The 21,544-nt window shown below is 38.3% G+C and overlaps 1 protein-coding gene across 2 annotated transcripts in view; it reads right to left on the bottom strand.

The window, feature by feature from the left end:
- Positions 1-18,062, bottom strand: part of GLRA2 (glycine receptor alpha 2) — a gene marked incomplete at both ends in the record, with an annotated part of 130,177 nt that extends 112,115 nt beyond the window's left edge. For both annotated transcript variants that reach the window (XM_082753525.1, XM_082753524.1), the window contains 2 exons: positions 15,627-15,760; positions 17,995-18,062. In XM_082753525.1, coding sequence (XP_082609651.1) covers positions 15,627-15,760; positions 17,995-18,062 — 202 coding nt within the window. The remainder of the gene's footprint in view (positions 1-15,626; positions 15,761-17,994) is intronic.
- Between the last annotated feature and the right edge of the window lie 3,482 nt (positions 18,063-21,544).

Raw genomic sequence — 21,544 nt, 5'->3', positions numbered from 1 at the left:
CTCTTCAAATTAATTTCAGCCTTATTGCTAAAATGTCTATGTTAGGAAAATTATAATCATACTGCATTTGGCAAATGCATTAAACACAGCACAGCCAGCCAGTCAAAAGAGGTGATTTTCCCACTATATTTAGTGTTGGTTCAGCCTCAGCTTGAATATTGTGTGCTCCGCAAAACAAAAAGTTCTGGGCTCCACAACACAGAAAGGCTGCTGAGGTCCTTGAAAGCATCCAGAGGAGGACAGCACAGCTGGTGGCAGGGCTGGAAGGCATGTGCTGTGGGGGGAGGCTGAGGACACTTGGGCTGCCCAGCCTGGAGGAGAGGAGGCCCAGAGGCAACCTCGCTGCTTTCCGCAGCCTCCTGAGTAGGGGAAACGCAGGGGGAGACGCCGGCCTCCGCTCCTGGGGCCCGATGGCCAGGCATGGGCATGGCACAGAGCTGCGCCGAGGAGTTCAGGCTGGGCATCAGGAAATGTTTCTTTGCTGTGTGAGGGTGCTCACACACTGCAACAGGCTTCCTGGGGAGCTGGGTGCTGCCCCATGCCCGTCAGTGCTCAAGGCGCGTTTGGACAATGCCTTTGGTAATGTGCTGGTCAGCCTCAGGCAGCTGGACTGGTGGTCTTTGGTGGTCCCTTACAACAGAACTATTCTATTCTAGTCTAATCTAACCTATATAAAAGATTTAAAACAATGCCTGCACAATTGTCAGTTTTGTAAGGCAAACTAAAATATAGTTCACGTACACAGAGACATATGGGTACACATACAAAGAACTCTGGGCAAAGCAGAGAGGCGTGGAAGCAAAATTAGAAACGATGAGCCAGAACTCTCTCATGGAATTAAAGTGAAAATTGCGGGAATCTATTAAGAATCTTAAAGCCAAATCTTCCACCTTTTTGTTTAAACAGTATTTTTTGGTCAACCTTCTGACTTTGGCACATGTGCCAATGGAACAAGTGCTTTGCCATTATCCTGGATAATCTATTTAATTCTGTATATCAGTGAGAAAGCTGAACTGAACTGCCTTTCTCCTCATACCATAGAGAGCAGGATAAGGATGAGGACTGTTTGAAAAGATTAAAATCAATCCCTTCCAAATGTAAGGATAAAGCAGGGATCCAGAACCAGGACCATAAGGCAAAGTGAGGGGACAGTGATCGCACTAGGGACTGGGTGTCCCCTCATCAGTGGCGTGGGGATTTCACATCGAAGCTTAAATGAGGGAGGAGAGTGAAATGTGATTGAGGACATACATGCTGACCTGAGCACTGCTAACACAGATACCATAACAGTAGGGTAGAGCAGCAAGATTTCTGAATGTAGTTTTTTAAGTTGCCAGTTCCAGAAGCAGGTGGGGTTTTACCAACCATTTCTCCTCCACCAAACTAAACAGCCTCCAACATCCAGCACAGTCCTCATGAGACCAAAAAGAGCCAACTCCCATGGAGGGCTCTGCTTCTGCAGCTGCAGTACTACATGTATCTGAATTACCACTTCAAGAGCTTCACAACACATCTCTTCATGGCCCTGCAGGCACATCCTTGTACGTCAGGCAGCAACACCGAACTACTGCTGGGACACCACAGCTTGCCATGGTCATAAGGCAGGAGCAAGTTATTTATCCTTCAAGCTTCCTCCCTCCTCAGAGTGAAGCAGGCAAGGTAAGGACTGGAAAAGTGTTATCAAATGTGTCTCAGCCAGTCCTCTGGCCAGGGACCATGGATACATGCCCAAGGAAAGAAAGGGGGCTTTGACGCACTGGAAAAATTCCCCTGAGTAGTTTCAAGACCCCTGTCTTGAAACTACTCCAGAAGCAGATCAGTTTGTACACTTGTTTTCAATGTTTTGCCTAAATACGTAGTTCAACACCTGGTGAGAAAAAGCTCATGATTTAAGAAGTTTACTTAGGTTTCTGTTAAGAAAGCAGGAACCACAACACAAGTGGTCTTTATTTCAAGTACCTAGGTGAGCCTCCTTCTCCCTTTCCCTTTTCTTTTGCCTTTAGGCAAAACCAACATTTTCCCCCACCTTTCCTCCATCATCTCATTTGTGTCTTAACAGCAAAGGAAATATATCAGTCATAAGAAGCAAAACTAATAACACCAGGACAACATAATCACCCTAAGGCTTGAAAATCGAGGTGATGTTTATTGTTGGGAAATGATGCTTTTTCACTAAGGACATTATTTTTCTATAGGATTTCTGTGGGGCACATCACCCTAACTCCCTAAGTATAATCATGCCAAGAAAACAAATTAGTCTTTTTCTTTAGATGTGCTCACCACAATCCAACATTACACAGAAATTATTATGCTTACATCAATTTTATTATTCATTGATGGCAATTGTATCTATAAAACAAATGAATAAAATAAAAAAGGAACCTCACGAGGAACCTCTCAGGAACCTCTGCAATATAGCAATTGTATGGTACTTTGCACTGATGCAATTTACTGTGGGAAAAAAAAAAAAAAAAAAAACAAAAAACTAATAATAAAATAAAAACAAAATTATTTTTCTGCTTCATCAAGCTAAAACCAACATACTCTGTAAGTTCATCTGTCATATATAATAACTTAGCTGGCTGAGAATGCCATGTCTCCTGGTGGGAATGTAGCAACAGTTTTGTGTGCTTACTCTTGCATCTGAATACAGAATTGTATTCTGTGAAGTCAATATACATATACATTTATGAACAACAGGATAAGGCCAAGAGCTACAAAGACACTGACAGATCCAGAGCCAAATCTGCAGACAAATTTAGGTGCCTAAAGCCTCTAGGAATCTCATGCCCATGGATATTACTGAGCCCAAATACTACCAAGTAGTTAAAGAATATATTTGAGCAATGCCATTTACTGCAATGGTATATGTAGAGTGAAGGACATACAGAATGCTCTGCCCAAAGTAGGTAACACAGAACCAGCACAAAAACATTACAGTTAAAGGAATGCCTTAAGTACATTTTTTCCCTAGTTTTCGTGTCTCTGCCTATTTCCAGAAGTGCCCATATAGGTGCACACACACTCATATAAATATACAAAATGGCATCAAGACAACTCTTCTACATCAAAATTTAAGCTGCTTCCTTCATTTGTTTAACTTCAGAAAACATTTGAGCAAAACTGCAGCCTTACAACATTACCTAGATATAAAAAGGGCACGTCACATTCCAAAATTGAAAGCTTTTCTTCAGTAAAATACCACTGGAGACTTACAAGACAAATACTACAGTGATTGTCAGATTCAGGTGATTACAGAATGAGTCACAGAAATAAAAGGTCTCTGAGGTAAGTAGAGCTAAAGCCATCCATATATGCATTGACATAGTCTGAGGTCAAACAGTAAGCAAGTTACAAACAGTAAGTAATTTTTGAAGTGGTATGTGAGTTTTCAGCTGTGGGACTATTGCTGAATGTAACAGAAGTCATGCTGCTAAAATCCCATCAGCACATCACAGGAGGAAAATCCCTGCTAAGATGCACTTTTTGTGCCTTAAAGTGCCTGTGAAAATTGTTGGATTGGCATGTTGGATTGGTTCCTTACACTGAAGGAACGCCTCTGTCCTCAGACCCAGTGCTGGAAGAGGAAGGTGAGTCTCACGCTACAAAACCTCTTCAGCTCTGCATTTGGCATTACAGGATAGTCCATATGACGTGTTCATTCTTCCCTGCCTCTTTTTGCTAAGGCTGATAACAGAAACATGTATTACTGTCAGCTTTGGGGTGCAGTGGGGTATTTCCATGCAGGTTATCTAACAGACACCACATGAACAATTTTCAGGCACTATTTCATTTCACTCCCCAAACCAGGAGCTCAGAAGTGAAAAGCCTTTTAAACAGTTGACATGCTCCTGATTTACCCAGCTAACCTGAGCTAGTCTACAAAGAGTATGTAGCAATAACAGACACAATGGATCACATAAAGGCATTGGAGCTGACTTTCACATAGGCAGTTTGAGGGCTGCTACCAGTGCAGTCATGGCAGGTTGGAATTCACTGGAGGCCAGTAACCTCAGGCATTATAGCTCCTGCTGAGCTCTGTATCATCTCTATGTGGCACAAAGCACCTCTGAGCAAATTACTTGAAAGCTAACTGAGATATTTCTATACAAGCCTGTCACACTTGTGACTGAGTGCAGCCAGTCCCAAAGCTAAAATCTTGCATGTGCAAATGAGTCTGTGGAAACAAATTTAAAGAAAAAAAAAAAAAAAGTGAATAAGAAATCTTTGATCCAAAAATTTCCTAATGGAACTAGAAACCTGCACTGCAAAGGTACTTTAGTACGTATGCCAACTTTGAAAATATTCAAATAAATGCTTTAATTCTTCATATGTTCTTTTTTTTTAATTTTATTTTTTTTTCTCTGAACTCCCCTCTCTTCTCTCACATCTTTTCATTCTGAAGAGTGACCAGCACCTTACTACAAGGCATTTACATCTGAAGTCTTTGTTCCTCCAGTGCAAGGGAGAAATGGGTACTTTCTGGTTAAATTGAATTGTTAGCTTTTCTTATGGGATGAAAACATCCAGGCACCTACTTGTTTTGTTTTGTTTTGTTTTGTTTTGTTTTGTTCTTTATCACAAAGTAATTTTCACTGACATGAGAAAATGGAAAGCAGAGGCTCTCACCCTCACTGGGAGCAGGTAGCAGAGATGCTCCTTGCACCTGGTTCTGAGAAACTGCTTGCTTGCTTTGCATTAATGAAGACAGAGCTCTTTGCTGCTGATCAGCATGTGAACTGCCTAATGTGTTCAGAGGCCTGAGACACACCTTAATGTGGTTAAATAAAATATGGTATTACATCTCTAGTCATGAAATCTGCATTCCTGCATAGGGTCAGTCAAACTACTCTTGGGTAATCTTATTTTTAATAATATTTTACAAATTCACTGTAGCCAACTCATCTAAGAGACCACACGGAAACACAAGATAAAAAATATGCACTGAGAGGAGAAGGCAGGAGGAAAGTTCTGCTTAATGAAAAAAAAAAAAAAAAAAAAAAAAAGTAATAATAATAATACAGAAATTCTGTTAACCCAGTCTAGGCTTTTATTTTCAGTCAGAATTAACTGCTTTATGTTCTGCTACTCACCTCAAAACATTTATTAATAATAATAAATGGTGCTTTATTCCTTTTTCTCTAAATATTTCTTCCTTTGTTCCTTCTCTGTGATTCTGATCTTGTACCACAGAAATTGATGGAAGCTTAGTTATACGTGTCAATAGGTACGGTCTCAAATATAGAACTTGGTCAATATCACTGTCTGTATTCAGAGAGGTCTCAGAATATATTTTAACTCCCTTTTTATTCTTCTGAGCCTTGGACACTTACCTTATTTCATAATTCTGCTAGCTTTTATTTTAACATCTCCCTAATGCTCCTTGCTTTACTGTCAGAAGGCATATGCAGGAGTTCAAGAAAAAGAGCAGTTTGGTTGACTAACATTACTGACCAGACATTGATTTATTGTTGCTAGGGAATTATGCACCAAATGATGTATGGGATACAGATGAACAACGGGATTTAGACAAATGGGATGGCTCAGGCATAGGGACAAATGACAACAGAAAAGGTCAGGAGCTGATATAGATGGCAATCTGCAACTGGTCACAGACAAAACCACATATATTCACCACACCTAGAACTAACATTTTTATTTCTGTTTTTAAACATTTCAGCTGTTGGGAACTCCCATTTTTTGACCTCCTTATAGTTCCACTCATTTCCATACAATCTATACAGAATATTACTCTGAACTTAATTCCTCCCTCCTGACCCATCAGCTGTTCTGTTGTACCTTTAGCTCAGTCTCCTGTACACTCTCTTTACAAATCCTGTATCCCTCTGAGAACCTGCTATGTTGTCTCCCACATCCTGAATACCAAAAAAGGAACTGCAAGACCTCCTTTAAGCCCCCTCTATTCTGCCCTTGTGAGGCCTTACCTGGAGTACTACATGCAGGTTTGGGGCTCTCAGCACAAGAAAGATGTAGTCATGTTGGGAGTCCAGAGGAGGGCCACAAAATGATCAGTGTTGAGCACCTCTCCTATGAGGAAAGGCTGAGGGAGCTGGGGCTGTTCCGCCTGGAGAAGGGAAGACTCCAGGGAAACCCCACTGTGGCCTTTCAATACCTAAAGTTTTGTTATAAAAAAGACAGAGAGGGACTCTTCACTTGGGTAGATAATGACAGGACAAGGGCGAATGTTCTTAAACTAAAAGAGGATAGATTTAGATTAGACTTTATGAAGAAATTCTTCACACAGAGGGTGGTGAGGCACAGGAACAGGTTGCCAAGAGAAGTTGTGGCTGCCTCATCTCTGGAGGTGTTCAAGGCCAGATTGGGTGGGGCCTTGGCCAACTTGATCTAGTGGGTAATGTCACTGCCTATGGCAAGGGTATTGGAACTAAGTGGTCTTTAAGGTCCCTTCCAACCCAAGCTCTTCTATAATTCTATGATTAAGGCACTTCTTGGATGTCTTTAACCAGCAATTTTTCAGTCATCAAGGAACTCTGTATATAAAATGGCTGGAAGAATAGAAGTGGAAATGAGAACTCTTCGCCGGCCTAGAAAACAAGCATCTTATAAACTGGCTGGCTTATTTTTTTTTATTAATGCCAAATCATCTGTAGTAAGGAAATGATAAGCTCTACTATGCAGGATGTTCACTGCATCACTGAGAGGACCATGACATGGTTTAAGAAGCTCAAAGCTCTGCTAACATAAAGTTCATTGTAGGGTCAAAGTACAATCTTTTTACAGTTTCTACAACCAATATCCATGTTAAGTAGGAGTCTATTATAAAGTTGTCCACATGAGACCATATTCACACCGAGGAGTTTATTGTATTGGCCTATATGGAGTCTGTCCCTAACTGTTTCCAATTTTGATGAGTCTACGAAGTTTTTCTTATACAGGAAAAAATAAATAAATTAAATATGTGTGTGTGTGTGTGAACTTAAGAACTGTTTTTAACAGATTGTTCAGGCTTTACCCCATGCAAAACCCACTTCAGAAGTGTGAAAAAAAAAAATAATAATAAAGTAAAATAAAGTAAAATAAAGTAAAATAAAATAAAATAAAATAAAATAAAATAAATAAAATAAAATAAAATAAAATAAAATAAAATAAAATAAAATAAAATAAAATAAAATAAATAAAATAAAATAAAATAAAATAAAATAAAATAAAATAAAATAAAATAAAATAAAATAAAATAAAATAAAATAAAATAAAATAAAATAAAATAAAATAACATTTTCAGGGATAAGGAGACAAAGAACTGCAAAGTCATTCTCAGTATTATGGAGCCAAATGGCTGCAAAATTCTCCCGGATTATTATTTTTAGGATGGCTCCTATAACCAGACTGACCAAAGGTTTTTAATACCACAGACTTCTCCATCTGATAGGACATCACAGTCTGCAAAGGACAATTGTTGCAGTCTGAAGTTCTTATGTGGAGTGGCCACATGTGCATTTTGGTTTGTGCATGAATTTATGAATAGGCAACAGGCTATATTCACATCCTGACCGAAAGCAGTTTTCACATCCTTTGTTGGTTTGGTCTAATTCATGTAATTTGCATGCATCTCTTCAACAGAGTGAGATATTGCTTTACATTTCAGTGTGAGAGGTTATAGCAGCACTCCTGCCAAAGTGTTGTTATTATTTTATTTATTATTTAGGACTTATTCTTTATTAAACAAACTAAACAGCACAAGAAGAAGCAGCAGTCGTGATAAAACAGTTTTATAACCTAAGATGAGACATGAAGACAACACACATCGGGAATGTAGTCATTATAGACAGCCTAACATAACAAATGTTGATCTGGTAAATTTTAATCTTAGGTTTAATCTTAGGTCCTAATTATGTTGGTTTAAGGAAAGCATTTGGCCTCTTCTCTGCTGTATTTCCTTAAGTACAAAAACAAAGGAGATAACATAGACAGGTTCTTGTGACAGAATAACTTTATCAATTGAATATCTGTCACTATTCTTCAAGAGAAAGTGCCCACAACTCATCTAGTCTTGGATTCACCCAGTTTCTTCCATGTATTCCTGAACTTTGGAGAGATAGAAACACAAATGTAGGGATATTAGCTTTCAGAGAAGAGCATCATAACACTGCTATTCTTCCCTGGACAGGCCACTGTTAGCTGTAACCAACAAAATCTTAGTCCTGAAACAGGTAGAACTAGATGCAATTCTGCTGCATTGGTGGTATTTCTGAGTCCTCCTCAGTAAGGTTTAGGTATTTCATTCAGTATCCACAGTTCAAATCATTACTCTGCAGCATGTAAAAGCTTTGAAAGAGCAAACACAAATTTCAGTCCTTTTTTAAAGGAGTGAAAGGACTTTCAGTCCTGTTTTAAAACCCAGTCAGCTTTGCAGCTAATAACAAGACATTGGGAAATACCATGCAGAAGGAGTTATTTCTAGGATCTTCTGTGCATACCTCAGATTGAAGGGATGAAAACTTGCACCTCCTAAGCTACAAGTCTATGAGTTTCTTGGGACTGCAGAGGGAAATCTCTCATTGTCACCTCATATTGATAATGGATGGGATTAATCCCAAAGTGTAGCTATGGTCACTTTTTACAATAGCTAATAGGTGCAGATGGTGTTCTGAACTCACCTTATTGTGCAGCAAAGCACTTAGGATTAAATATTTGGAGAAAGAGAGAAACTGAATTCATAAAAATTTGTATCTTAGCTGTCAGAGTAATTATTGGGAAGAGTGAGAGAAGTGTTGGTTTCCAATTCCTGTCCTTACAACTTTTTCTGTAACAGGTACTTCAACAGACCACAGCATGAGATGGTTACAACAGTCACGTCTGTGCACTATATCAAAATGGTCAAGACTCTTAGACAACCAGCTACAAGGTTAAAAAGCCATGTTCCCCTCACATTTTCTCCCTGGACTAACTGAGTGCTTGGTGATCTCTCGTGCTTTCTAGAATTGTAACCTTTATATTTCTCTATGCTTTCATTTTAACCATGGATTTTGTCTAAATGAGATCGGCAGATAGCTATTTATGCCAGACATTGCATACTCTTCATTTGAAAGCTGGGTCAGACCCGGTACCACCTTGTCTGCATCATTTAGAGGGCTCTTCTTTGCAGACCATTAAAATCACTCATTTCTGTGAAAGACTGTGAAATGCATATTTGGAAGCTGAAGTATCAAACATGCATTTTCTGATGACTTAATCAGAGTTTTATATTCATATTGGAGGGTGGGGAAGATTAAAATAATTAATCTGCCTAATAAATCTGCATATTTCTGCTTTATGTGTACATATTCCTAGTTACTGTATCACTGTATGGAATAGATTTTGCAGTTTACAAATGTTATATTTATAGTAAATCAAGTGTATATGTTTTATATATTCTATATATAAACTGAATGCTATTTAAGACAGATGAAACATAACAAGACACTTAATTACTGACCCCAAGGCATTGGCTTCAACTACATAAGATATTTAAATCTAAGCCCAACACTGGAAATAATGAAAATAACACAATTAAATTAGAACATGGTGAGAACAATAGTGTCTCCTGTTTAGATATCAAAAGACTTTGGATCTGCTTTAACATTTGTTTATCATAAATCCACTTGGCAGTTTATGCAGCAGCAGACCAATATTCCATGACTACTGCCAAATCCATTGATACCTCTTAATTAAATCACTGGTACTGAAAAAAAGCAACACACCAACACAACATAAATGACCATGGCTAACCTTTCAAATGTAAGATACCAGGAACAGATCCTTAGCCTGGAGGTCAAGCAACATTGTGTTTACACTGCTGCAACCTCACAGCCTTTCTGACTTGCTTTGGAGGGAAGGAAGCTATTTGGAGGAAGCTCAGAAAGAGATTCAGGGAATGAGCAAACACATAAGCTGTGTAGGTAGTCAGGGAGTCTACCTGAGCTTGCTGTCTGGCCCCAGTTGTCTAGTAGGCTTGACATAACCTAACTAGCTATAAAATTCCCATAGCCTGCTGATGTTCTGGGAAAGAACATGAAACTAAAAAAGATGGGGAGAAGGACAACTTCCATAGCCCTCTTTCCAAGGATTTATAAAAGAAACACAATTGAAAGGTTTCTCACATAATTGCAGTGGAAAGGTTTCTGCATGAAAACATGCATATATAGAGCAGTGACAGAACATCAATTTCTTAGCTACATTTCTACAGTTGAAGAAATAAAACAAACAGAAATAATCAACCAATCAACCAACTAACAACAAAACCAAAACAACCCCCCAAAAACAAACAAAACAAAACAAAAACAAACAAACAAACAAACAAAAAAACCACAACACACCGATATTCTGTGGATAGGATATCCCCATATAGCATCTCACATAGCATCTACCTTTACACCTTTACAGTGAGAGGCCTGTTGCAAAGATGAAAGTAAATCATAAGCATACCTTCCTAATAACGGATATGCACACATCTCAAGAAACCTGTGTTTAAGGAGTGTAACAGCCTGGCTGCTTCCAGAAACTGGCCATGTGTCTTCCCTCTGCCTATAATAAAACTTCTGCATATGCCCTATCATGTGCATCAGTAGGGTGCACTTCCTTCCTCTCTGATGTCATGCCTGATTCTGATTTGAGCTTCTACTGGATGTGGCCTTTTGAGCCTCAACTCTATAGAAAGTAGCCCAATGTAGAATACTCACTGCATCTGATGCTATGGGCAGTGGTTGTTACCAATTAAAGTCTGGCATTGGGAAGGTTGTTAACCACTGGAGAAAAAAAACATGCCAGCTCCGTGTCTATGTCATGCATATGTTTCAGCCTATTAATATATTTATAGGTTATTTTTCCAACAGGTATTTATTGTGAAGCATATGTTTATATTAAGGTAAATATCATCAGACAGTGCCTCATCTTAGCATGTACATAGAAGCTGCTTTTATGTATTACTCCTGATGTCATTCATTTCACCCTTAAATGTCATTCAGTGGTTTCTATTCATGCTTTTTTAAATATTTTATTGTTGGTCAACTTAGGGGCCAAACAAGCAACAGGCTTGAATGCATGGGAAAAACTGACCCTTGGTGCCAAGGAGTTATAGTATTAAAGTGCATAAGCCATTTTCTGTAACAGTTGTCAGGCTAATTTTCAGTAAATGACTTAGTCCGTGCGTTTATTATTCAGATGTAAACCCACTGACTCGGCACGAGAATGGCATTACACCACTGTAATCACAGACTAATCTTTTACAGCTACAGTCACTACATGCCCAAACAGCATCCCTCCAATAAGACTTCTGAGTTCAAAAGCAGCAGCTTTTGAGCAAGTCGGTTCACACTGCATTGCACCATCCAGTGATGAGGATAATGTTGATGGGCACGCTTGCTACACATCTCCACTTAATTCCATAAAAATCAGAATATTCTTCAGAAAGAAAAAAAAAAAAAAAAAAAGCCGGGGGAGGGGGGGACGACTTAATAGGAAAGAATGCACTGGAAACATAGAATTAAACTCAATACAAAATAAAATTACTCTTATCCTCATTATTAAGATTTTCTGGAGATCTTGGGGACAAATTCCCCATCTCTCTCCAGTGCATGACAGCCATTTAATTCTTATAGTATTAGGCATAAAGGACTTAGTAATGCCTATGGGTAATTAGTTTTCTCTGTCTGATCAGTTATACCTTATTTTAGATTTTAAGTGATTTTAGAAGATGAAGGTATTAAAACACATAATTTATTATCTTCTGGAAGTCAATACTTGCCAAGGAATCTTAAATTCAAGCTGACTTCCCATCATCTTTGCATCTCATATTGTGATTAAGTGGTAGGTTGATCCTGTGTACCATGGTATTGCATATAGTATTCTTGAGGAAGCTTGAGGTGAATATATATGAATCTATGATATCACTTTGCCATCTCTACTTTCTACCATCACAAAACTACATTCTTGGCTAGTGCTATAACACAAGTGCCCTGCACTACTTCAGGTTTTGTTGAGGAAAACGAAGTGAACAATGGAGAAAGTACAAGACTTCACTCTGATTTTTGTTGTTGTTGCTTTTTACCATTAAATGTATATATCGTTGATATTAATCACACAAAAAGAACATCATGCAGGTTCACTTTTTATTATTTTATGTAAACCACACTTAATTGATGTTATAATTGAAAAAGAAAGCAAATCAAGTCATAGGACCCCAAGTGTATTTTTGCTGTCAACAGAAGGACTCTCAGGAACTTCAGTTAGTATTAGCTTGTAGTCTTCATATTTACATTTAAAAGTATTCCCTTCTGTATCCTTACAGAAATTATTAGGCTATTCAAATTCAATAAGAGATAAGTGTGAGATGGAAAAGCATGCATTAAGTATCTGACAAACTGATTAAAGAAAGGCAATTTTGAGAGCATCATTCTGGCACTTCATCTCTGAGAGCATCATCTCTGGCTGATCGTTGGGGCGACAGTTTCTCCCTGGTTGCTCTGTATCTGACCACAGGCTGTGTCAACAAGAACCAGAAATCATTCTTTGTGTTCTCCAATGGTTGTATAAGAGAGAAAGATAGGAAAAGAAAGGATCTTTACTATACAGCACTGCTGGGAAGAAAAAGATATAAGACTAAAAATAGAAAGAACTAAGCAGTGATATGTGTTCTTGATGTCTAAACGTTTATATATTCATCTGTTGCTCTCCCAGTATCTTCCTGAATGTTCTAACTCACAAGAGGCAGTTAGGCAAAAGCAGTAACTAGTAATGAAATGCTTTATCTGGATAAAACACCTTGTTCCAGTAAGCAACATTTTCCTCTCTTTTTAGAATGTGTAGACTTTATTTCACAGAATAATCAAATAGGTCCTGTTTTTTTCTGTTTTCCAGTAATTCAGACTAGTCATAAAAATACATTTAATTATTCTATAATCAGTGGTATAAGATAAATGGGTTCTACTCAGTTGCCTTTCCAAGAATATCAGACTTTTCTGACATTTTAAAATGCCTGGTGCACTAGGAGAAAGATATATAACTGGTCTAAAGCAGAAAAAGTCAGACAAATGCATGAGTAGTGAACACATTATCTTCATGCAGAATGTCTCTTGCAAGTCACAGAAAATGGATATTAACCCCAGACTATATGCAGAGTCAGATATTTTACCCCTAGTTTAAGCTATTCTTCCCACAAATATATTTTATGCTTAAAACTTCTTGCCTTAAAATCCAAAAAAAAAAAAAAAAAAAAAAAAAAAAAAAAATTATAGCTTGGGTAATCTTTTAATATCTCATACATCAATAGAGTTATGTTACTTAAAATATCAGTATTGATTGTACAACAGAGCATATCACCAAAGAAAAAATAAAAAATACAAAATCTCACACAGGCTAATAAATGTTAGAAACTGAAATAATTTGTATTAAGGTCACAATAAAGATTAGGTACAAAATAAATAAATAAATCTTTATAATACTTAACTATAAGCAAGATAAATTTATTATGACCTCTTTGCAGCTGTGCTCTTATTCTTTAAAAGGAAAAAATGTTATATAGAACATTAAGTATTTTTTATTATTTAAAAAAACTACAAGACCTGGGCAACTATAACATAGGTATGCATCATAATGACTAATAAAAATAGTTATCAGCTGAAAAGGTTATCACTTGTGCTGTGAAGTTCAAACCCAGATGACTTAGCTCTCTAGTTCACAAGAAAACCTTTTATACCCCTCACCACTGAGAGCTCAGAGATGTGAAGTTATGAAAAAATGCAGATCTGTTTGTCAGTTCAAACTGCTGCAAAGTACCACACCGCACTAGAAAGTGACATCATGAAAGTATACATGTATGAAATGCCAGACTCTTTGATATTAAACACTCATAGGTGTCATCAGGCAGCAGCTTCACCTTGAGAACATGAACTATGGGACTTGGAGGAGAAAAGCATTTGTCAAACAGATCAGCATGTACCTTACGTTGTGCACACCATACCTACTCTACCCACTTGAGCATCAGGGGAACAAAGCTGTGGATCTGTTTTCTCCTGCCTTTTTCACAAAATGTTTTTAGATGTGTTGGGAGAAATAAAGAGCTATATTTTTATTGCCCTATGCACATGACTGCCAGTCTCACTGATTTTACCTGAGCTACAAGAGATGAAGCAGAAGTCTTCCTTTACTGTGCATCCCACAAAAAGGGTAGGAAGAAGTTCTTAACAATCTCAATTTTCTGCCTTTATCTGCATTATGAAACTTCTCTAATATTCATGCAAACACATTACATGAATGTAAAAAGCTAATGTAATATTACTACAAGCCAATGTGGACCCCAATTCAGGGACTCAATAAACATTTTGAAAACTATTCTGAAATTAAAACTCGTCTGACTAAAGTTTTATTAATTTAAAACCTTTCTATCTGAAAGTCAAACTAGAGTCCTCCTCACTGGTAAGCAGTCAAAAAAGACATTTCATTACAAGTCTTGTACTTGGCATATGTGAAAGAGAGAGAAAATGATCTTTGATCTAAATTTAATTAAACACTTTCCTCATTGACATGTGAGCTCCTTTTTTCCTAACGGTTCATTTGCTGGCTAAGAAATGATTATTTCACTTGTTATCAGTGTTCACAGCACCGCTAACAAAGATCAGTATAGAAAAACGTGCATTTTGGTCAACAAAGCCAATAGATACGAGTGCAAATGTACTTTGGCACCAGATTTGTAGAGGAAATAATAGTTTTATTAATTTTCAAAGTAGAACTACATTCCAAGCTTAGAATTGGCTTAGAAGAGCCTGTTTGGGTGGTATTAGAGAGCTCTCCAAAAACATTAAATATTTACAATGAAAACTTGTCTCCAGACTCTCTTCATTTGAAGCCAAAAGACATTCTTTGTTCATTTCCACCAGGATTTAAAGGTTTACAGCAAGGAAAACGTGCTCTGATAGCAATGATTGCAAATGAGGCCTCCAGTCCACAGCCTTCTGGAATAGTGGTTGTGATTCTCCTCAACTCAGTCAAAATTTTGGAAGAAAAGGGGGAAGAGGGGGAAGTCATGGAAATTCCCCAAACAGAATATGTTTTTGCAAGTTTGTATGGATCCTGAAAAACTGATTCTTAAAAATGTTACCCAGATAAATGTTGTGTGCATACCCTGAATTCTACCTCCCTGTTTTGGGGAAGAAGATTTTACTTTCTTCAAGTTGAACACAAGCATAGACCATTTTTTTTTCAGAAAGAAGAAGAAGAAGCCTGCTATAAAGAAGACCACAATTCATCATGGAAATATTGAAGATAGGCTCTTCATGGCTTAAAATTTTCAGGCATCTCAATTGTTTTTAGAGAGGGACCTGGAATCTTATTTCTATGTGGAATTAGTAAGATCTTCAAAAACAACCTCTGGCACCTAAGTATTATTGTCATGTACAGGTAAATTTGAAAAGAGGGTTTTCAAGCTCTGTACCCTTATCACCCACACTGTTCCTCCAGTATTCCATTGGAATGACTGATCTCCATGACAATATCACACTAGAAAGCTGAAGTTATTGAAAAGAGAATAAAAACCCAGACGTAACACCCTTACAACTACATTTTGATCAAAAGGTAAACAATTAATTTATCAGCAGTTTTAAAAAACTTACCTTTAAAATTTGGTCTGATTCTAGCATCATACCCCGATGTCCTTCCCATCAACTTGTCCAAAAAATCTGAAGGAGACAGGGTCTGTGAGGGGGATTTTCCAGATCTTGAATCATGTTCTTTACAGAAAGTCGTCCTAAATAAATTATTAGCCACCATTAGCTACTATTTAGCTAGTGTTTCATTCAAGTCATGAAGAAATTCTAGCACTAAATAAAATTGTATCAATCCAGTGAATGTAATGATTAATATTTTTATAGAGTAATATAGACTATTTTTCATCAGAAAACTTTAGTCTAGAAATAAAAATGAGCTTCAGGTAGTATGCATGGACACAACTTGCTCTTCATACACACAAAAAAACAAACAAATAAACAAACAAAAACCTCAGCTTTAGGAAATTTATTAGAGCTTTAAGAGTTTAGACGATAGAGTTTACTATTTGTCTTAATGTATAGAACAATCACACAGGGACTTTGATATCTATTTCATATCATTGTTTTAATTGTATGTATGCAGTTAAAATGCATATATGTTAACACTGATTTAAGGTAGTCTTAAAATTCCAAACAATAGCTGGCAACACTCACCAAGCAACACTGAAAAATATGTTTGTTTGTTTGTTTGTTTGCTTTTACTGAAAATGGTATAGATTTATTATTATTTTTTAAATGTTCTTTACAAATGTCACCCAAAGAAGACTGAAATCATGCTAATGAATATCTGGATTCTTCCCCAAAAGGGCAAAAAGGTTTCAGTCAGTCATATCTGATATTAGCAGGGTTTTTCTTTAGTTTACTTTACTTTTGTTTTGTTTTGTTTACCAATGAACATCAAATTATAAAAATGATCAATATTATCACCAGCTGGTATTTATATGCAAGCTCTTAGAACACATTTCTGTTTTCAGGTTTTAAGAGCAAACTTCTGGTACCATATCATGCATGTGAAACTTTCTGCACATAACATATTACATGTTGCAAGCACCTCGGGTATTTCAAAACAAGAGAATTCACGAGTTTCCCCAGGTCATTCAAAGGGGAAAAGAAACTATAATGAAATAGTAATATTTGGTGTGCAGGGGCACAGATTTTATCATAAATAGTATTATCTTGATTCCTAAATGTCATAGTATCTATGTTTCAATAGTATCTATGTTTCAATACAGTCTTTCAGCTATACAAAAAGTAATTCTATCTCCATCTGAACCATTCACTATTTAAATATCTACCCAAAGGGAACTACTCATTTTTTTGTGCATCTACATGTAAGTATAAACAAAATAGATATACAAGTGAACATCTGAAATTAAAAGCAAATATTAAATCTTTTACCTCTTTATAAAGAAATCAAAACTGTTAAAAAGCAATGATAGTAAATTCTTGAGGTGTGATTCCCTGCTTTTTTCAGGTTCCATATACAGAGGGCAGTTGCTTCTTTTTGCTTTTGTCAGTGACATGGTACAGTTACAACAACTTTAATTTTTTAATACAAAATAGATAACATTTCCATCTTAAATCACAGAAATATTCAGTTAAGATAATAAAAACTGGAAGATTAATCTAGTGCACTTATCTGGGATGATCCTATACAAATTACTTCTGTTTTCATTCTGAATCCACTAGTTATAAGTTGTGTTGTGATCTCGTGTATGCGAACTCATGAATATAATCATTATTTCATTCTGTCACTGTATATATACATCATTATGCATATAAATACACTTTATACATGTACATATAGATACACAGCTGTGTATATTATAATAATGAATCTCAGCTGAAATGGTGTTTTGGCTAATAAAACTGACCTGTTTGCCTTGTACCGCAAAAAGTCAATAGCTAAAGCAAAAGCTTATAAAACATTAAAAAAAAAAAAAAAAAAAAAAAAAAAAGCAACAGTCATATGTACTGATACTTTAAGTTAGCATAGTACTGGTCTAACCCAGGGTTTTCCCAAAATCAGAGGGCTGGCTCTCTAATTTCAAATAACCATGTCCCTGACAAAACTGATTCAGTTATTTCCAGAGCATGAAGAGGAGGGAACCGAAGCAACTTCCTACATAACCTCTGGTGGGAGCAGAGATTAAATTCAGAAGAAAAACTGAAGGAACTGCTTTTTGCTATACTGATAATCAGTAACAATGTACATTTTTCAATCAGAGAAATGGAAAATAGATCACCCAAACTTGATTTTTTGGTGTTTGTTACCAAGCAACGAGTCTGAGTGTAAAAGGGATAGCCTATATAGAATGAACATGAAATACTCTCAATACAGCAAAACAAACTAGGTTAATGTCACGTAGTTTCTTTATAGTTATGATTTCCATAACCTCTGAAAAATATCATCACATAGAACCATATCACCTACCTGAAGTGGTTTGTCTCTAAGAAAAATGCAAACAAGGTTGTCAAAATTTTCACTAGCTGCCGGTTCATTCCTCCTGCTTTCAGTGGTGATTTTGGAAAATATCCCAGAAACGATTCCAGAGAGATGCAGGGAAAAAGTATGCTGGTGCTGCCTAGATTCCCCAATTCAGCAATAGTTTATTTTTCTTGGAAGTCGGGAAGAGAAGGTCTGGATCTCTACAAACTGGGGGTAAAAAAGAAGTGCCAGTCCTTGGAATCATGGTCAGGTCAAGCCTAGGCTCATCTCCAGCAGCCAACACAAAGGAGACAAAGCATCAGACCTGGTCGCTCCCTCGCCTTGATTTTAGTGGGTGAGGGAGAAAGGGGAAAAAAAAAAAAAAAAAAAAAAAAAAAAAAAAAGAGAGGAAGAAAAAAAAATGAAAAGGAGAGGAAAGAGGAAACCCCACTACCCACAGAGCATCACGCACAGGGGAGCAGCGCTGCGAGCGGTCTGTTGCCTGTGTGTTTTATTCCCCCTTTTTGCTTTGGAAAGTAGTATTTAGGAACGGTGGCGGGGCTAGTGGCTCGGTCTGCTTCTCCCCTCTGTCGGCAGGGAGGGTGGGACGGGTGGAAGGAGGGATGGAGGGACGGAGGGCTGGGTGGGTGGATGAAGGAGAAGGAGGAGGAGGAGGAGGAGGAGGAGGGCGGGGGGCTGCGGGGCACCCCGGCGCCTGTGCCGGAATGAGGCGCTGGGGATTCAGCACTCGGACAGCTCCGCGCCCGCCGCCGCGCATGCGCCTGGCGGCCTTTCGGGTGGGGAGGGGGCGAAGAGGGGTGAGCGCCTTTTGGGGGGGAGTGAGGGGGCCGCCATGTCGCGGCACCGCGCCTCAGGGGCTGAGGGTGGGCAGGGGGCAGAGCGGCCCCCGTGGGGTCCGGGAGGGTCCCTGAGGGTGTGAAGGGGGACTGGGCGCTGGGGAGGCGGTGGGGGAGCGTGAAATGCTGCCTTGCCTCAGCTGCCCGTGTGGTTATCCCTACCTGCAGCCCGCTCACCGTGTCCTGTGCACCGCCCTGAGGGGGAGCTGCGTGCCCCCGCGTCAGCTCAGGTGGTTCCTGCAGGAAAATCCTAAACTTTCCCTGAATCGGCATCAAATCTGCTTAAACGACCTGAAAAGCAATTCATGGAAAATAATTACAAGCGGTCTTTTCCCACTAGCCAGCATGACCAAAATAAATTACTCTTCATTCTCCAGTTGGAGGTCCAGCTGTTTTTCTCCCACCAGAAAACCTGTCCGCTTGAACACTGTTTTGTTTCCACAAAATTCACACACACACACACACACACATTTCTCATATCTCCAGGCAAAAAACAAAAACAAACTACCACTTCATGACAGATAACTTTTACCATGCTTGGAGTCATAGTCAAAAATGTCTTCTGAACAGCACTTGCTGTGTTCACACATTAGCAAGAGATCAAAGCCACTTACCGTTCATTAAATGAAACTCGGTTATTGCATTTTGTTTATTTTAGTTTAATACTGTAGGACATGTCTGAAAAAAATACATACCTTGCTAGGTATTCATAGGTTCAAATGGTAGATAACATAACATATTATGCAAAAAAATAAATAATTAAACAGAAAAAGCAGTCCAAACATGCAAATCTAAGTGTAATCCTTATTGCCTTGCCTGCCAAGTCTGTGTTAGTACCATAATGAAGGTCCAACAGAAGGAAAATTAAAAAAAAAAAAGACCACAAAGTTTTCGTTTATTATAACTATCAACGTTTAATGGTAGATACTGAGTTGATGCTGAATCACTGCACTACGACGTCCTCTAACCTCGTCAGAAGATAGTTCTTCATGCTAACGTGGTATTAAAGAAGAGTTATTTCTCTTACTGCAGTGTCTCATCCTGAGGAATGAAGCTCACAAAGCTACATCTGGAAACAATAAAATAGTTTTGAGTCAACAAAGACATTCTTTTCAAAATTTTTTCCTCTCCTTATCTGGGTAGGAACCCAGTAGTGGTGCTATATATTGTTACCTTTGGTTAAGATAAATCGAGAAATTGGAAAGCAACAATCTCTATCGGCTGCAGGAAAAAACTATGTCTCTTTAACCGACACTGCCACCTGCTTAAAAGTATGGGGAATCTCAGGAATGCATGCAGAGTTCCCATTGCAGGAATCACTGAATACAGCAGGTATCTTTCAGATGGTGCTGTTCGCATGGATCTTGTGATACGACATGCTTTTAAAGACCTATAAATGTCCATTACCTTTTTTTTTGTTATTGGAAAAAGTAGCTAGACATTTTAAAAGTTTTTTTAACTGGAGAAAACCTACTTGAAAGTCTGCTTTCCAAGATTTAGCTGCTAGCAACTATTTTCTACTCTTCACAGTTATTTGAAATGCTAAATAACTGTATCCCGAAGCTAAATATATATATATATATATCAGGAAGTGCTTCAAAATAACCTGCCCTTAATTGGGGTGGGGGTTGTAAAAACATGATGAGAGATGTAGTAATCAGAATCTGGGGTACCTGCTCCATCATTCCTGACACCTCCCAGTGCCTAGAGGCTTCAGTGACATGTTAATCAACATGGTAGTTGCATGGAAGTACCAAACAAAATTTAATACATGCTTGAAAACGGGGATTTACTAACTTAAGGAACAACCTGTTCAGCCTGGAAAGGAGGAGGCTCAGAAGAATCTCATCAATGTCTATAAAAACAAAAGGGAGGGTGCAGTGAAGACAGAGCCAGGCTCTTCTCAGTGGTGCCCAGTGCCAGGACAAGAGGCACTGGGCACAAACTGGAGCACAGGAGGCTCCCTCTGAGCACCAGGTAGCACTTCTGTGCTGTGCAGGTGATGGAGCACTGGTACAGCTGTGTAGGAGGCTGTGGGGTCTCCTCCTTGAAGATGTCCAAAAGCCACCTGGAGATGGGCCTGGGCAGCCTGTTCTGGGTGTCCCTGCTTGGGCAGGGCTTGGAGCAGGTGAACTCCAGAGGTCAGCCTTGTCCTGATTCTGACTCTAAAGAGTCTCTAAAGCATTTCTAAAGTCTATGAGTTGCCATTCATCCACAATTAAGTAGTATCTATATAATGCACAGCCAATTGTGAGGAATAAGCTACAGCTGTACAGGTTCGGGGAAATAACTGCCTAGATGTCCGCAGCACCTTCCCAGGTCCCCTTCCTCCTCAAGAGCCAGAGCCATCAAAATGCAGCAGTTTCTATATGAGCTGTGTATGTCCTGTTGCACAGATGTGATTCTTTCCAGTGTCACTCATCTGTTATCTCTCACAACACATTTTGACAGCAGAAGTGTGGCAAATGAATGGGAGTCAAGGACTCCCATGCAGGATGGGGGAGCCAGGGAGGGTGAGTGTGTAGTAACATGGCACGGGAATGTGAAGAAAGATGAGAGGAAAGTGCTGTTCTTCCAGTGAAGATGCTAAATAATGCATCCTTACAGTTCCCCAGGAATATACTAAAGATTAATAAGGGTACTAAATATGATATATTATGTTGAGTATGAACTAATTCAATCACCTCTCTATTCTACCT

Source organism: Aythya marila (genome assembly GCF_965140915.1).
Source record: "Aythya marila genome assembly, chromosome: 1".
Lineage (NCBI taxonomy): Eukaryota > Metazoa > Chordata > Aves > Anseriformes > Anatidae > Aythya > Aythya marila.
Note: the sequence above shows the minus strand (reverse complement) of the source record. Positions and strands in the feature narration are given on the sequence as shown.